This window comes from Loxodonta africana, chromosome 9 (genome assembly GCF_030014295.1).
Source record: "Loxodonta africana isolate mLoxAfr1 chromosome 9, mLoxAfr1.hap2, whole genome shotgun sequence".
Lineage (NCBI taxonomy): Eukaryota > Metazoa > Chordata > Mammalia > Proboscidea > Elephantidae > Loxodonta > Loxodonta africana.
In genome coordinates this window covers 55717492-55733280 of record NC_087350.1, presented here as the reverse complement: position 1 = coordinate 55733280, position 15789 = coordinate 55717492, and the positions used below count along the sequence as shown (strand labels likewise).

Below are 15789 nucleotides of genomic sequence, written 5' to 3'. Positions count from 1 at the left end.
TCAGGACAAAGGCAGCTGTGCTCACCCTGACCCCAGGGGCGATGGCCAGAGGACGGCTACAGTGTGCAAGCTGCTCACCTTTGGACTGGGAGGGGAGAACCAACTAGCAAAGGGATGTGAAGGGCACAGGTTAAAAAAAAAAAAAAAAAAAAGGCACATTATGCCACAAGTTCTGGAGGGACCAAGTTGAAGGTGGGGGCACAGAAATATGTATTTGTCAGACCCCTTGTAGTACAGAAAGGCTAAGGGATGGGCCACTAACAGGGTGATAACAGAAATTCAGGGTCATGGGATGGAATGCTGACACAAAGGTGACGAAAATCCAAGGTTTTGAAATTAGACCTTTCTGTGACTTTACAGCTACTTACGGTCTTAAGAAGTAATGTAGTTAGTTAAATAACTCCTTGATCAATAATGAACACATTTAGTTTAGCTATTAAGTTATTTAATAATAGTATCAAATTCTTATTACAGTTCTCTCAGTTATAATAAACGGCAATGTTTACTTGCAAATCAATCTACTAAGGAATTTGATTAGACCATTATGTTCTTTTGAGAAAGCACTCCCCCCTCCCCAATCAGAGAAACTATCTGCTGTTCTCTATCCTTAGCCAAAACACAGTGTAAATTATGCTGTTTTACCTTCAATGTCCTGGGTTTCAATTTTTAAATGAAAGCTACAAACTTCCTCAGAGGTACTTGTTTTGTGAACCACAGTTGTTACCTACATTGGGAAAGGTAAACAAGAAGATTCTATTTAAAGTGGAAAAGTGAGGTATCACGGCAATACTCCTTCAGCAAATGGGATGCTTGAAGTATGATTTTCATAATCCAGTGCAAATAGTGTACATTAACGGCCCTTTTCCCAGTGTTTGGACTTTCTGTAAACTCCACAATCTAAAACATAGCTAAGAACCGTAAAATAAGCCCAAACCACCTCTGGCCAGGCAGAACATTGATTCAAATCCTGTGCAAGCAAGCCTGAGCACCTTACTCTACAGAAAAGTCCCCAAGGGTTGCCCTAGAGCCTGTATGCTCTAATTTTACACATAACACAACAATGCCAGGAAGCATGGTTTTCTGCAGCTCACACATCAACATGGTAAACAGCAAGTTATAACTGTGCATGGGCAGGGCTGCTACCAGAAGTAGGCATATTCAGAGCATCTAGAAGTGACAGAAAAGTGAGCAACCTCCCCCCCATGCAATCTTATACAAAAGTCCTTGAAGGAATAAATGTATTAAAACAAAGAGCATAATTAAAATTATCAATAGATGATTTTATCCAGAACACAGAGTTTAAGAATACATGGAATACATGAACAGTTTAGAAAAACTTAAAATGCCAAATGGCTAAAATAAAAGAAACTTTAGCCCTTATATATAATACATCAATCTCCAATGATACTGAATAAATGAGATAGATACACATATATAACCATAAAATTATATATATGTACATACATAATTACAGATGTAATTTCCACAACTTCACAGAATGTATACATACAAGGGTTAACAGCCATTTTCAAAAAGAAATCGTGAGGACAGCTACCAACATAGCTAGAAAGAATCAGGTAAATGAATTCAACTTTTGACACGGTTACCCAAGCCCAGATTTCTATGGTTTTGTGGCTAATTCCCTAACTTTAACATTGCCTAGTATAGTCATGTAGCTCCCCATCGACTCTCAATGAAGCACTTACATGTACCGTAGCCAAGCCATTGCTGTATCCAGTACTGACAACAAGGTCATCATTAAGCGGTACCTGGAAAGGTGGGTAGGGAAATCATGGTTTTAATTATTTGATAGGGAGAGGGCTTAGAGCAATGAAAAGAGTGTTCCAACACCTACTGGCCTCCTCTCTCAGAGCTCTTGTAAGATTTAATGCATAAGAGTCAATGCCCATAAAACTGAAGCCAAACTCATTGCCCACAAGTCGATTCCAACTCATAGTGACCCTATAGGACACAGGAGAACTGCCGCATAGGCTTTGCAAGGCTGTAATCTTTATAGAAGCAGACTGCCACATCTTTCTCCCATGGAGTGGTTGGGGGGTTCAAACCGCTGACCTTTCAGTTGGCAGCTGACCTCTTTAACCACTGCACCACCAGAGCTCCTTCCTATGCCCATAGTAGGGCTCTAAAAAACGTTGTAACTGCTCCTTTCCCTTCTACAGGTAAATGAGATGTCTGAGAGCTCCTGAGTGAGCCAGCAAAACCAACATGTCAGAGGTCATTTTTGGTTACATTTCCATTTATAAATGGTTATGGTAAAACTAAGGAGCCCTGGTGGCACAACAATTGAGCATTTGGCTGCTAACCGAAATGTTGGTAGTTCGAACCTACCCAGTGGCTGTGCAGGAGATAGACCTAGTGATTTAAAGACTACAGCCAAGAAAACCCTGTGGGGCAGTTCTATTCTGTCACATGGGGTCACAATGAATCTGAATCAACTTGATGGTACCGAACAAAAACATGGTAAAAATGAATCTTCTCCTTTTGCCAGATGAATGACTCCTTTCTGTGTCTAGTTCAGGTATCAGCATCCTATATGCCAAAGGAAATGGTTTTCGTTAGCACCAGGAGCAGGGAACCTGAGCATAACTGTCCAGTAGGTGAAATCTACCTTTGGTTCCCTCCTACTTCCCCTTTGCACTGTTCTACCATATCCTAAGAGTTCATCTTCCCACCTCCCTCTGGCCTTTGTCTGTCAAAACCCCTGGCACTTCCCCTCCACCCAAGCCTGCCAAATCCTTAGGTGCTGCTTCTCCGTGCTCTGCTAGGAGGAAAGCAAAGAGATGAGATGAATTAATAACTATCCCTTTCAGAGAATCTCTACCATCCAAATGCTCTCTAATTTGTGGAATGTATGGAAGAGTTCATTTTGAGCAAGGGGGTCTGAAGAGTCAGTTCTCCACTTAAGTTCGAAGCCACAGCCTCCCCTTCCCTTTACTTAGCACTGTAGTACCAACGAGATTAGACTTGCACAAGAGGTTGTCAGCACTTTCTCCAAAGGTTAGTAAATGTAGGTAAATAGGTCAACTTTCTTGCTCTCTCTGATGGAATACAGCAGCATTTACTGGAAAGCCAGGGTCTTGACATGATGCGTGAGGAAAGGGTTCTATGGACAAATAAGTATGGGAAATGTACATGGTGCCCTGCCGCTCCTGCCCCCATTCCTTCCTACTGTCGCCACACTTGACACACTTGATTACATATAAAAGACAGGGGAGTCTGTACTAAGGAACTTGTTTAACCTCATTTAAACTAATGTTTCCCACGCTTAATTGACCATAACTTTTTTTTATGAAACACATTTTAGGAAAATGTAACACTGTTTAGGAAATGCTGGAGTAGAGAATTCTGACCTAGATAATAACCAAACCAAAAAAAACCAAACCCAGTGCCGTGGAGTCGATTCCAACTCATAGCGACCCTACAGTACACAGTAGAACTGCCCCATAGAGTTTCCAAGGAGCGCCTAGCGGATTCGAATTGCTGACCCTTTGGTTAGCAGCCGTAGTACTTAACCACTACGCCACCGGGGTTTTAGATAATAGCAGCGTAGACTTTATATGAAGGCAGCATCATGGACTGAGACTTTATTTCAGTATGACTAGGGATTTATCTTGAAAAGAGGCAACTTACAGCATTATCCCTGTATAGAAGAATGACTGCAGCTACCTCAAATAGGCCTACCATGCTCTTCAGGCCAAGAGCTCTTCACTAACGCTCAGACCCTTGGCTTAGGACACGGATCTCCAGTGAACTCTAAATGTCCCTGGATAAAGAAGAAACATTGCTAAACTGGGGGTCACAAATACAAATGCTTGCAGAGGTCCACGCGTGAAGCAAGTATGGACATACTTGTGTCTGTGGGAACTGTGGCAAGATGAGGATATTTTCCCAGATATTTTAGTTTTTTCAAGAGAAGTTGGAAATCAGGTTTTTATTACTATTTTTAAATATTGGAATATATCTCTATGTCTATATAATTATATCCATATATTTATCTTTTTTAACTACAGGCTACATGTTTGTAATTTCTGCATTAAATTTTATCTGTCATGTCTATTTACCTACCACAAATAGATTTCTGGACTCTAAAGAGGATGTAGACAGAGGGAACTAATTCCAATTATTTGTATAGTTAAATACACTTTTAAATAATTTAAACTGCAGTAATTAGAAAAAAATACATTTTACTAATACTGTATAATAGCAGCTACTATTATTAGTATGCAGAGCCCCAGTGACGAAGTGGTTAAGAGCTATGGCTGCTAACCAAAAGGTCATCAGTTCAAGTCCATCAGCGGTTCTTGGAAACCCGATGGAGCAGTTCTACTTTGTCCTATAGGGTCACTATGAGTTGGAATTGACTTGATGGCAGCATGTTTTTTGGTTTATTATAGAAACTAGTTTTTCCAAAGTGTCCTTTTCTTTGGGAAATCATCATAAGCCATCAAGGTTTCACTTTTAAATGACCAGCTGTAGCAGAATATGGGACAAGGAGTTAGAAGCCTAAAGGCCAATTCCAACTCTGTCACTCCGTACATGAGTGATTGGGGCCATTTGGAACCACTGGCAGACTCCCAAGCATGTCTTTTCTCTTACTCTATCTTTTTTTTTTTTTTATCACTGTACCTTTGTACATGCTGTTCTCTATGTCTTGAATGTTCTTCCTTCTTCTTTACCTGACTGACTCACTCTTATTCTTCTAGATTTAACTCACGCATCAGGACACATTTGACAAGTTCCCTCCACTCAGCCTGTTTCAGGATATCTTCCTTTGTACTTCCCTGATGCTATTTCTGACTGCCTGTTTAAATTACTACCTCCTCCCAGTAGACAGGTTCTTTGTGTTTTGGTTTTGAACTCCAGTGCCTAGGATATAACAAGCCCTCAATATATGTTTAAGTGGTAAATACATACATTTGGAAAAAAAGGATGAAACAGATGATTTCAACGGTCCCATTCAATTGTAAAATACTATAAAAAGTTGTTCATTTACCTCTATTGGCTTCCCAAGGAAATTTTTCTCTGTCATTTTATAATGGTAGAAGTCACCTCTGTTCTTGTAAGAAATATTGATATCCATATCCAAGCGGAGTTGTTTCACCAGGAGTGAATATTCTGTCAGGCCCTCAATGGCATTAATTGTATCCTATCAATAATCAGCAAGACACAAAAATGTTTAGATTATCTGTATCCTCCCTGATTACAAATGTCCTTTCTTTTGAGAGGGTGGGGAAGCACTGTCCAGAGATGAAACTTTAATGTGACAGAGTGAAACTTATGAAGGGCTTCAATGTGGAGGCAGAAGGAAAGTCTTTCTCCTCTGTAAGCGTGCAGATTCTAGTGGACTACAAAGGGCAAAGGAACAGAAAGTGTGGCTCAGATCCAGGATCTCTGTAACTTGTGTGTGTGACCTCAGGGAAGTCACTCTTTGCAAGGCTATCTCCTCATTCTCTGGTCTCAGCTTAAGTATTTTCACTGTAAGGCTCTCTTCCCATTATTCCCTGTTTTAAAGTTCTCCTTATGTGCTTCATAGCATTCACTGCAATCCGTAATCATTTTATTTATAATTTATTGTTGGCCTCCTCCATTGTAATGTAAAATTCATGGTGGCAGGTAGCATATTTTTCTTGGTATCCATTATATTTCCAGCACCTTGCATATGGTAACTAGTCAATTCTAGTATTTGCTGAATGAAAAAATGAATGAACTTTACCTTTCTGAACCTCATCTTCTTCATCTAGAAAATGAGGAAGTGTGACCAGATCAGAGGTGGCAAACATGTGGCTCTCCCTGTGCCTGGGTCCATGACAGCTAACACTAACCAACAGGAATGCTTTCTCGCTAAGCCTACTGTTGTACCAAGATGAAACCCATTTGCCTCACCAGATCAGTGATCACTAAAGTGATCCTGAAGGACCCCTCTAGATCTAAATTTTATATAAATGGACACACAGTCATTATTTAAACATCTAGAAAAGAGGAAAGATGTTCACATTTGAGCTAAATTTTGAATATAGATGTATATTACACAACTACATTAACAGTTACAATATTAAAAAGAAAAAAAGAAAAAAAAAACATTGCCATCTCATAGCAACCCTATAGGACAGAGCAGAACTGCCCCTAAAAGTTTCCAAGGAGCGCGTGGTAGATTTGAAAGGCCAACCTTTTGGTTAGCGGCTATAGCTCTTAACCACTACGCCACCAGGGTTTCCAGTTATAACATAAAATACACTTAATTAAATAAGTTTACACTGATAGATAGACAATAGATAAACATATAACAATAAGTATTTATCTCACTTTTTATTTATTTTTTTGTGAGGACAATATCAGTATCTTTGCCTGCATGGCAGGCATTGTTTATTCTGTAGACTGTGACATGATTGCTGGTAACATGACTAGCCACTCATAGTCATTACGAATCATAAAGGAAGTACTGGGTTAGAGTCAGGAGATGTAAGTTCTGATGTTGGCTCTGCCACTAACACCCTGAATGAACTCTCTGGGCTCATTCCTTCCTCTGTATAATGAGTGTGTCAATGCAGACAACCTCTAAGTGTCCTTTGATTCTAAACATTTATTCCTATCTATGGTATGGTATGCTCATTTGGAAGACAAAACCATGGAGGCCAGAATGAATGGAGAATGTGTGGTGTGGGAGACAGTAAAAATTTCTACAGGATGAACAAGACAAAGAAATTTTACCTGGGTGGAATAAAAGCCGCCTCCATACCTCTGCTCTTCAGATAACCATTTGATGATTGGGTTAACATAATTCATGTCTTTCAAGCCCAGGCAGGTGAGTAAAGCATAGGCAGTGGTTTCTACCATATGCGCCGTACCAGTGTTGGGTACAGGGCTGTCTTTGCGCTGAAGATTATCTTTCCAAAACCGATAAATGGGTGGATCGCCTGAACATTAACAAATTCTATTTGTTAACAAGATTAAAAATGTGAATTTGACATAACAATTCTAGCAGGTATATTATAGCCTTCAGGTTTCTGGAAGTTTTGTATTTTTTGTAACTTCCTCAGGGTGAGTGATATAAAACAAGATGCTATCATACAGTGCTATTTGTCTTTATTTTAAAAAGGGTCAATATGGGAAGTCAACATGTTCGAGGAAGAAGAAGTACAGTAGAGTGGAAAGTACCATAAACTCAGAATTATTAGGCCCAGGTTCTAATCTCTACTGCCAACTGGTCACATCACCTTGGCCAAGTCTCTTTAGTTCTGTGGGACTCAGTTTCCTAATACCGAACCTGAAAATAATATTTCTTTCCTTGTAGTAAAACTCAAACGACATACTAAATGTGAGTTTTTAAAACAATAAAGCACTATATACACAGAGGATTATAATAATCATTATACTTACACTAAAAGATAAATTGTAGAATTTTTCTCCCTGATGTAAGAAACTTATATCCTGGAAATTATGAGATTATACTAAATTTTAATTCAGTCTTTTATGATCTCTTCCTAATTTAAAATGCAAAAGACAATTTCAAATATGTAGTATCTTTCATAACTTATGTTTTAAATCACATCTAAGTTTTTTTTACTGCTCTAGTAATTTACAACTGCTCTTTTGGAACAAATTATATTAAAAAAATTAAAAAACAGTAAAGTATATTTAGAAATAATTTGTCAAGGTTAGTCAAAATATTGATGTGTTTACAATTCATAACATTATTTGCATAACCACGAACATATACTTCCCTCCCTCTCGAAGACTCAGATTTCCCATATTTAAAATGAGAGTTTTGATTTGATCTTTAAAGATATTTCCAGCTCAAACATCCTTTGACTGTATTAAGTTTTCTTCTAGCTCTTAAATTCTCGATTTTATGTTCCATAACTTACAATACCCAAGATGTTTTTCTGTGTTATTTTTTAAGTGTTGTACAAGTGGTTTTGAGATATATGTTAAGATTTAGTCATTTTAAAATGATGACATGAGTCAAAATTTGTAGATGGTTATAAAAGTCATGTAAGATTTATAAAACTTAAAAAAAAAAAGAAATAGCCTAGAGATGACTCACAAGTGCCCAACCATGTCTGTGTTGATTTAAGCGCACTGGTCAATGATCACTGCTACTCTTTCTAGCTCTCTACTCTTGACCTGTAGAAAGTGGTCTTCTTATTCTTCAAGTTGAAATATACATTTTTATAGAAAATCTGATAAAATATAAGACAGGTCGTGCACTCTTTTGCTTAAAAGCCTCCAATAGCTTTCCTTCTCACTCAACAACACGCCCAATCCATTGCCATCGAACTGATTCCAACTCATAGCGACCCTATAGGATAGAGAGGAACTGCCCCATAGGGTTTCCAAGGAGCGGCTAGTGGATTTGAACTGGTGACCTTTCAGTTAGCAGACTAGCACTTTAACCACTGCACCACCGGGGCTGCAAAGTAGAAGTCAAAGTTGTAGGGCTCCCACCTACCCACTGGGCACTTTTAGGTGAATGAGAAATAGGCACCCTTTGCTCTGGGTGGAAACAGCCCTAAACCAGGGTGCATTACTGGGTGAGTGGAGCATGGAGTGCATTTGAGCTTCATTCACCTGCTTGCTTAGGTGCCTTGTACGTTGCACAACTGTACACAGTAGACCTGCAGAGACCCTGTAATGACCTCCAAGGCCCTGCATGCACTCCCCTCAGCCCCTAGCTCTTTTCTTCCCTGACCTCATTTCATACCCCCCAGCTCATTCCTCTCCAGCCACTTTGGACTCCTTGCCATTCTTGAAGTACTTACTAGGCGCATTCCTGCCTCAAGACATCTGCATGAGCTTTCTCTTGCTGGAACACTCTTGGCAGATAGCTACAGGACTGGCTTCCTCATCGTCCCCAGGTCTCAGGTCCTGATTCAAATACCATCTTCTCAGTGAAACTTCCCCAACCTCTCTAAAATTACAACCCCTATCCATTGCCCTGCCTTCCTTCCTGGCTCTATTTTTCTTCATATCAGTCATCACAAACTTATTCTCTATATACAGTGTTTTACTTATTTATCTTGTGTATCTGCCTCTCCCTAATAGAATGTAAGTTTCACGAGGACTGGGATTTTTTTTTTTTGGTCTGTGTTGTTTATGGACTTATTATCAGAGCCTAGAACAGTGCTTGGTATACAGGAGGTGCTTAGTAAACATTGGTTGAATAAACGAACAAGTATTTCCCAAAAGAATGAAAAAATGAAAGCGTAGCGACAGTTATTACAATGTATTATCAAGATTTATTTATACCAGTCTTTACCTGTGAGCTTCTTGAAGGCAGGGACTGTGTCTTGTCGGCTTTATACCACCACCCCCTTCCCAGGATTAGCAGACTCTATGTGCTTTGTGACTGCTTCCTGAATAAATGTATGGAGTGAGTCATACCTTTCACCAAAGCTTCCCTCTTTAGGGCTGAAGCAATTGAACGAAATTGTCGGTGTGTTGAATCTCCCAGGGAAAGAGCATACGCAGCAATGGCCAGAGTAAAGGTGCTCTGGGCTGGGAGGGTATTTTCAAGCAAAAAGGTTTCAGCTTTAGTAAGAGCTGTGCTGATTTTCTGGAAACAAGAGTAGAAGAAACCTAAGTTTCCTTGGCAAGCGTCAGCCTACCAACTGAAATGAAACACCCCTAGGTTTCACAATCCTAAGGTGGCAAGATGAGTGCGGGAAGGATGATCGACCTGATGGGAATGAATGGCATCTTGCTGAAGCACAACCTTCCAAGAGAAGGAGCAGGGTATAATCTCTGAAGGGAAAATGTGGTAGCCCAAAGAGGATTCAGCTTTTTCCCTCTGAGTTCTCACCTCTCCTTTGCAGATTTTCCCTCCCAGCTCCATCTGCATGTCTCAATCATGTGGTTCTCTAGCCCTCTGGGAACTGGTTCTCTTTGACTCCCTTGTCTTATAAATACCAATTCTCTTGAAATTAAAAAAAAAAAAAAAAAATTGTTTTGTTTGTGGTTCAAGCCTGAAAGTTCCCTTGAATTTTTCAGGGAAAATTCTCAGTTCTGTATCTTGGTTTGAAGGCCATGCCTAGTTTACTTATGATTTGTAGGCAGGTATATTTAACCTTGGAAACTCTATGGGGCAGTTCTACTCTGTCCTATAGGGTCGCTATGAGTTGGGATCGACTTGATGGCAGTGGGTGGTGGGTATATTTAACCTCAAGGAGTCCTGGTGGTGTAATGATTAATTGCTTGGCTGCCAACCAAAAGCTCTGAGGTGTGAACCCACCAGCTGCTCTGGAAAAAAAAGACCTAGCTACCTGGTCCTGTAAAGATTTCAGCCTAGAAAACCCTATGGGGCAGTTTTACTCTGTCCCATAGGGCAGGGCTTCTAACTGGTTTGTTTGCATTTCTAACAAGTTCCCAGGGGATGGTAATGCTGCTGGTTAGGAACCAATTCTGAGAACCACTAGTAGAGCAGTGGTTCTCAAAACTTATTACATGTAAGAATCACCTTGGAATCTTATTAAAATGTAGGTTTTGATTCAGTACATCTGGAGTAGAAATACAAATTCTCAGCAGGGGTTTGAAGCCCTGCTATAGGGTCACCGTGAGTCAGAATCGACAACATATTTAACCTTAGCTTGGGGATTTAATTCCTCCCAGGTGAGGGTTTTATCTCCATTAACCTTTGGAATCTTCTATGTTGATTCACTTACGTAAATCCTCTTTCTCTTCTCAGCTTCCAAAAAAATGAAATCAACACAACCCAATGAAGCAAACTTGCTAACATGTATCCTCATTGGTTTCATAATATAGAATGCCTCAACTATAGAATAATAGTAACAAACATAGAGTAAGATTTAGCACAGACAATCCAGGGGGGCTGAGAACAGGCCATTCTCCCATAACAAGTGGTCAGATGTTATCAATTCTAGTCCCAGCTCTACAATTTAGTAGCCTGTGGCACTGGGCAATTAAATTCATCTTACTTACACGCCTCAGTTTCCTCAACTGTCAATGAGTAGGTTGGACAAAGTGTTCTCTAATTTCTATCATAGTTATGAAATCCTTTGATTCTGAAGTTAAAGTTATTTTCAAGTAATGTGAAAAGAAGGAAAAAAGCTTTTAAATTAAGTACCTTCTGATTGTTGGTCCCCCCAGAAGTAGAAGCTGGGTGTTAGAGAAAGAAATTTTTTTACTTACCATCAGGGGGCATATATCAAATGCCTTTCTAATTCCAATAACAGTGAAGGCTGTAAGATATAACGTGTTCTGTTTGGCTTCAGTAGGCAAGGTACCCTAAAAAAAAAAAAAGCAATGTTTAAAAAGGAGAGTGGAAATGGTGTCTTTAAAGTGAAGTGACCTGGTTCTAATCTCCCTTTTGAGCCTTATCTCCCACTCTTTCCCTTCATGCACTGCTGTTTCTCAGAAAAGTTCTGGGTCTTTCTCACTTCCACAAAGTGGCCTCTATTTACCTCTCCAGCTTCATTTCATGCCACTCACCCCCTAACTGTCTTGGCCCCCATTCTTTGAGTGAACCATGCTCTCTTTACTTCAAAATGCCAGGCATGCTGTTTGCTTTGCTTAGAATACTCATCCTTGGAACACACATACATATCTTGATTAGAGTTGCTAGTAGTAATACTAACATTTATATCTCACCTTTCCTACCAGCATGTAAGCTCCCTTGTGGTAGGAATACTGTCTAGTTTATCCTTCCTCTGCCCACCATGCCCAGGATAGTCCCTTGCATGTATTAGGTACTCAGTGAATGGCTGTTAAAAGAATTATAAGTAGATGGATGGATAGATGGATGGATGGATGGGTGTTTTAAAAAAGTGTTAAAATATTTTATTCTTGAAATAGCACCTAGATGTTGTCAGTTGCCCCCATTTCTTGTGGGAATCCTAATCTGCTAATGATGCAACAGAAGACCACCATGAGGTCCACTGTTAGCAATGGAGATCACTCATGCCTGGTATGAAAGGAATTTGACTGGGGCAGGCAAAAACATAAAAGATTCTGTTGAATACTAAAGAAACATTCTAAAGAGTAGAAGGATGTGGAGAAAGATTGTAGAGAATGTAATTCAAGCTTTGTAAATAGATTCTTATCTCAAGTAACACTAAATAAATCGACCCCAATCTCTCGTTTATTTCCAGTTTCTGTTGTGGCAGTTTCCAGTCCACATCAATACTCCCCTCCCCTGCATCCTGATTATAATCTTCTGGCTGGTATGCTCCAGGATGATTTAGGAGATAATATTGGAGCCATTATTCCCTGTCCTAAAACTTGACCCAGCTGGAGCTGGACTCAATAAGGATTCACAACGACATATCAACTGGGCCCTGAGGTATAAAGACAATATACTAACAGGGTATAAATAGCGTCCAATCTTTCATGACAACACTGTAGCTTTGACTTGTAAGAAGGCTCTGCACAACTGGCACAGATTCTGTACCAAGAAAACAAAACAAAAAACCAAAAAAACTTGTTGCCATTGAGTTGATTCTGACTTATAGTACTGACCCTATAGGACAGAGTAGAACTGCCCCATAGGGTTTCCAAGGAGCAGATGGTGGATTCGAACCGCCAACCTTTTGGTTAGCATCCAAGCTCTTAACCACTGCTCTACCAGGGCTCTGTACCAAGAATAGGAGGGAAATTAGTACATTTTATGAATTCTGAGATCTGTAGTACTTACCCCCTGTGAATGGCAAATGACTGTTACAGGAGAACTCCAAGACGTCACTTTATCTGACCTATCTGGGTTGGAGAGCAGTACAGAAAGGCCATTCATATTCTTTGCTTGCACACCAGAGCATTTCTTGGATGACTACATGTTGGTTTTTTTTTTTCCCTCTCCTTCATCTTTCCAAAATAGGGAGGATTAAACTCAAATTTGTAAACAGAACTATTGCTAATCTGTACATTTGGTTTCCTTACCTGTAATTTTACTGGTTGATATTGGGAATTTTCCTTGAAAGATCCATTTTCTAATTGACAATTCTCAATCAGCCACAATAAAGTATTACAAATTAAATTTTGGTTCTGTTCTATATATCTGTTTACTTGTCCAAGTACTCTTAAAGCAAAAGCTGTTAGCCTTTAAGACAAAAATCAAATAAATATTTAGACATTAAATCTCTCATTGATTTTAATGTACATAGTGTTTTAGTCCATAGAATCCTTATTTTTCTAAAAGAAAGTACCATTTAAAAACATATAATTCCAAATTAAGTTTTTGCTGTTTTATAGGCGACGAGAAGATTGCAGGAAGATCTCTGAAATGTCAGTAAATGTGAGCTGCACATCTAGTCTTCTGTGATGACAGCATTGTCAGCCAGTACACAAACTAGAAACTGATTCCTGCTGATTAAAAAATATACACTATCTAAAGATGAGGATAAGAGAGGTGAAACAAACACTTTTGAGTTAAGGCACAGACTTTTGGTACTTAGTCAATAAATATTTACTGAAAAAATAAATGAACAGGAGACATGGAAGGGTAAAATCCTAAAATCCTAGACTATAAGATTTGTAAAAGCCATCAACCTAAATCCCTAGCTGATGTATAAATTCCTTTCCCCATCATCCCCAAGGGAAACCCTGGTGGCATAGTGGTTAAGAGCTACGGCTGCTAACCATAAAGGTTGGCAGTTTGAATCCACTAGGTGCTCCTTGGAAACTCTAGAGGGCAGTTCTACTCTGTCCTATAGGGTCTCTATGAGTTGGAATCGACTCATGAGTTGGAATCGACTCAACAGCAATGGGTTTGGTTTTTGGTTTTTTAACATCCCCAAGACTGTTTATCTAGCTTCTCCTTGAGTGATATTTTTGACAAGAAACTAGTCATCTCAGAAGGAAGATTTAATTATCATTATTAGTCAAAAAGGAATTTTAATCTCTATGAATATCTCTCAAATAATATCAGAGAGGATCCAATTCATAACTCCACAGCACCTCTTATAACTCCATCCCTCTCCTGTTCTCTCACCCACTCCACCTTCCCAAGAGCTGCTCACTCTCCAGACTCCCTAAATGTCTCTGAGATCCAGCTCACTTGACTCCACCCTTACTCTTCCCTTCACTTCCCCTCATTTTTAAACTTTGTTTTATTTTTAATTTTTTCAATTTATTCTTAAGTTAACTTCTTTATATGATTCAAAATCAAAAAGCACTGAGGCTGATGAATTCCCAAAATTATTACCCAAGATAATCTTTAAACCTTAAGCCAAAAATATCCCTTGAAGTCTTCTTTAGACCTAACAATAGTTTAATTTAATTAGTAAAGAATGTCTGCCTTGAGCATTGTGTTCTTTTATAGAACTGTCTAAATGGGATCAAATTGATAACAGCAACTGAAAAGGTTAGATAGGAAGCTTAGGGGGCAGTGAGTTGATGTCAATGGGGGAGGGACAATTTGAAAAAGGAGTGTGAGAATGGTTGTACAACTTAACGAATGTAATCACTGTTATGGAATTGTACATGTAGAAGTTGTTGAATTGGTGTATGTTTTGCTGTGTATATTTTCAACAACAACAAAAAATAAAATAAATTATTTTTTCAGAATCCAAAAGCATAAAAGGACATGTAATGAAAAGTCTCCCTCCAGCCCCTGTCTCCCTCCACCTGGAAGGCTGCACAAACTCATAATAGTGAGTGTCTTTGGGGAAGGGGAAACAGGAATAAGATGGAGACTTGGGCTTAAAGGGAAAACTTGTCTATATCTGTAACATTTTCTTTCTTTAAAGAAAAAAAAAAGACAAAGCTAGTAACAGTTGTTATTTTTGGGTTTTGTTAATATGGATGACATTATTTTTTGTACTTTCCCTATGTTGCTGTTGTTGTTAGGTGCTGTCGAGTTGGTTCTGACTCGTAGCGACCCTGTGCACAACAGAATGAAACACTGCCATCCTTACAATCGTTGTTATGCTTGAGCTCATTGTTGCAGCCACTGTGTCAATCCACCTCGTTGAGGGTCTTCCTCTTTTCCGCTGACCCTGTACTCTGCCGAGCATGATGTTCTTCTCCAGGGACTGATCCCTCCTGACAACATGTCCAAAGTATGTAAGACGCAGTCTCGCCATCCTTGCCTCTAAGGAGCATTCTGGCCACACCTCTTCCAAGACAGATTTGTTCGTTCTTTTGGCAGTCCATGGTATATCCAATATTCTTCACCAAGACCACAATTCAAAGGCATCAACTCTTCTTCGGTCTTCCTTATTCATTGTCCAGCTTTCACATGCATATGATGTGATTGAAAATCAGGCGCACCTTAGTCTTCAGGGTGACATCTTTGCTCTTCAACACTTTGAAGAGGTCCTTTGCAGCAGATTTCCCCAATGCAATGTGTCTTTTGATTTCTTGACTGCTGCTTCCATGGCTGTTGATTGTGAATACAACTAAAATGAAATCCTTGACAACTTCCATCTCTTCTCCATTTATCATGATGTTGCTCATTGGTCCAGTTGTGATGATTTTTATTTTCTTTATGTTGAGGTGTAATCCATACTGAAGGCTGTGGTCTTTGATCTTCATTAGTAAGTGCTTCAAGTCCTCTTCACTTTCAGCAAGCAAAGTTGTGTCATCTGCATAACACAGGTTGTTAATGAGTCTTCCTCCAATCCTGATGCCCCGTTCTTCTTCATATAGTTCAGCTTCTCAGATTATTTGTTCAGCATACAGATTAAATAGGTATGGTGAAAGAATACAACCCTGACACGCACCTTTCCTGACTTGAAACCAATCAGTATCCCCTTGTTCTGTTCGAAAAACTGCCTCTTGATCTGTGTAAAGGTTCCTCATGAGCACGATTAAGTGTTC

At 39.3% G+C, this 15789-nt stretch overlaps 1 protein-coding gene across 1 annotated transcript in view; it reads right to left on the bottom strand.

Annotated features, from left to right (window-relative positions):
* The window catches only part of C5 (complement C5), a 109597-nt gene that overhangs the window by 18618 nt on the left and 75190 nt on the right, over window positions 1-15789 (bottom strand). The window contains exons 26-32 of the mRNA XM_064291519.1: window positions 12910-13069; window positions 11167-11262; window positions 9403-9574; window positions 6730-6935; window positions 5015-5167; window positions 1707-1769; window positions 643-724 (exon numbers count right to left, since the gene is read on the bottom strand). Coding sequence (XP_064147589.1) covers window positions 643-724; window positions 1707-1769; window positions 5015-5167; window positions 6730-6935; window positions 9403-9574; window positions 11167-11262; window positions 12910-13069 — 932 coding nt within the window. The remainder of the gene's footprint in view (window positions 1-642; window positions 725-1706; window positions 1770-5014; window positions 5168-6729; window positions 6936-9402; window positions 9575-11166; window positions 11263-12909; window positions 13070-15789) is intronic.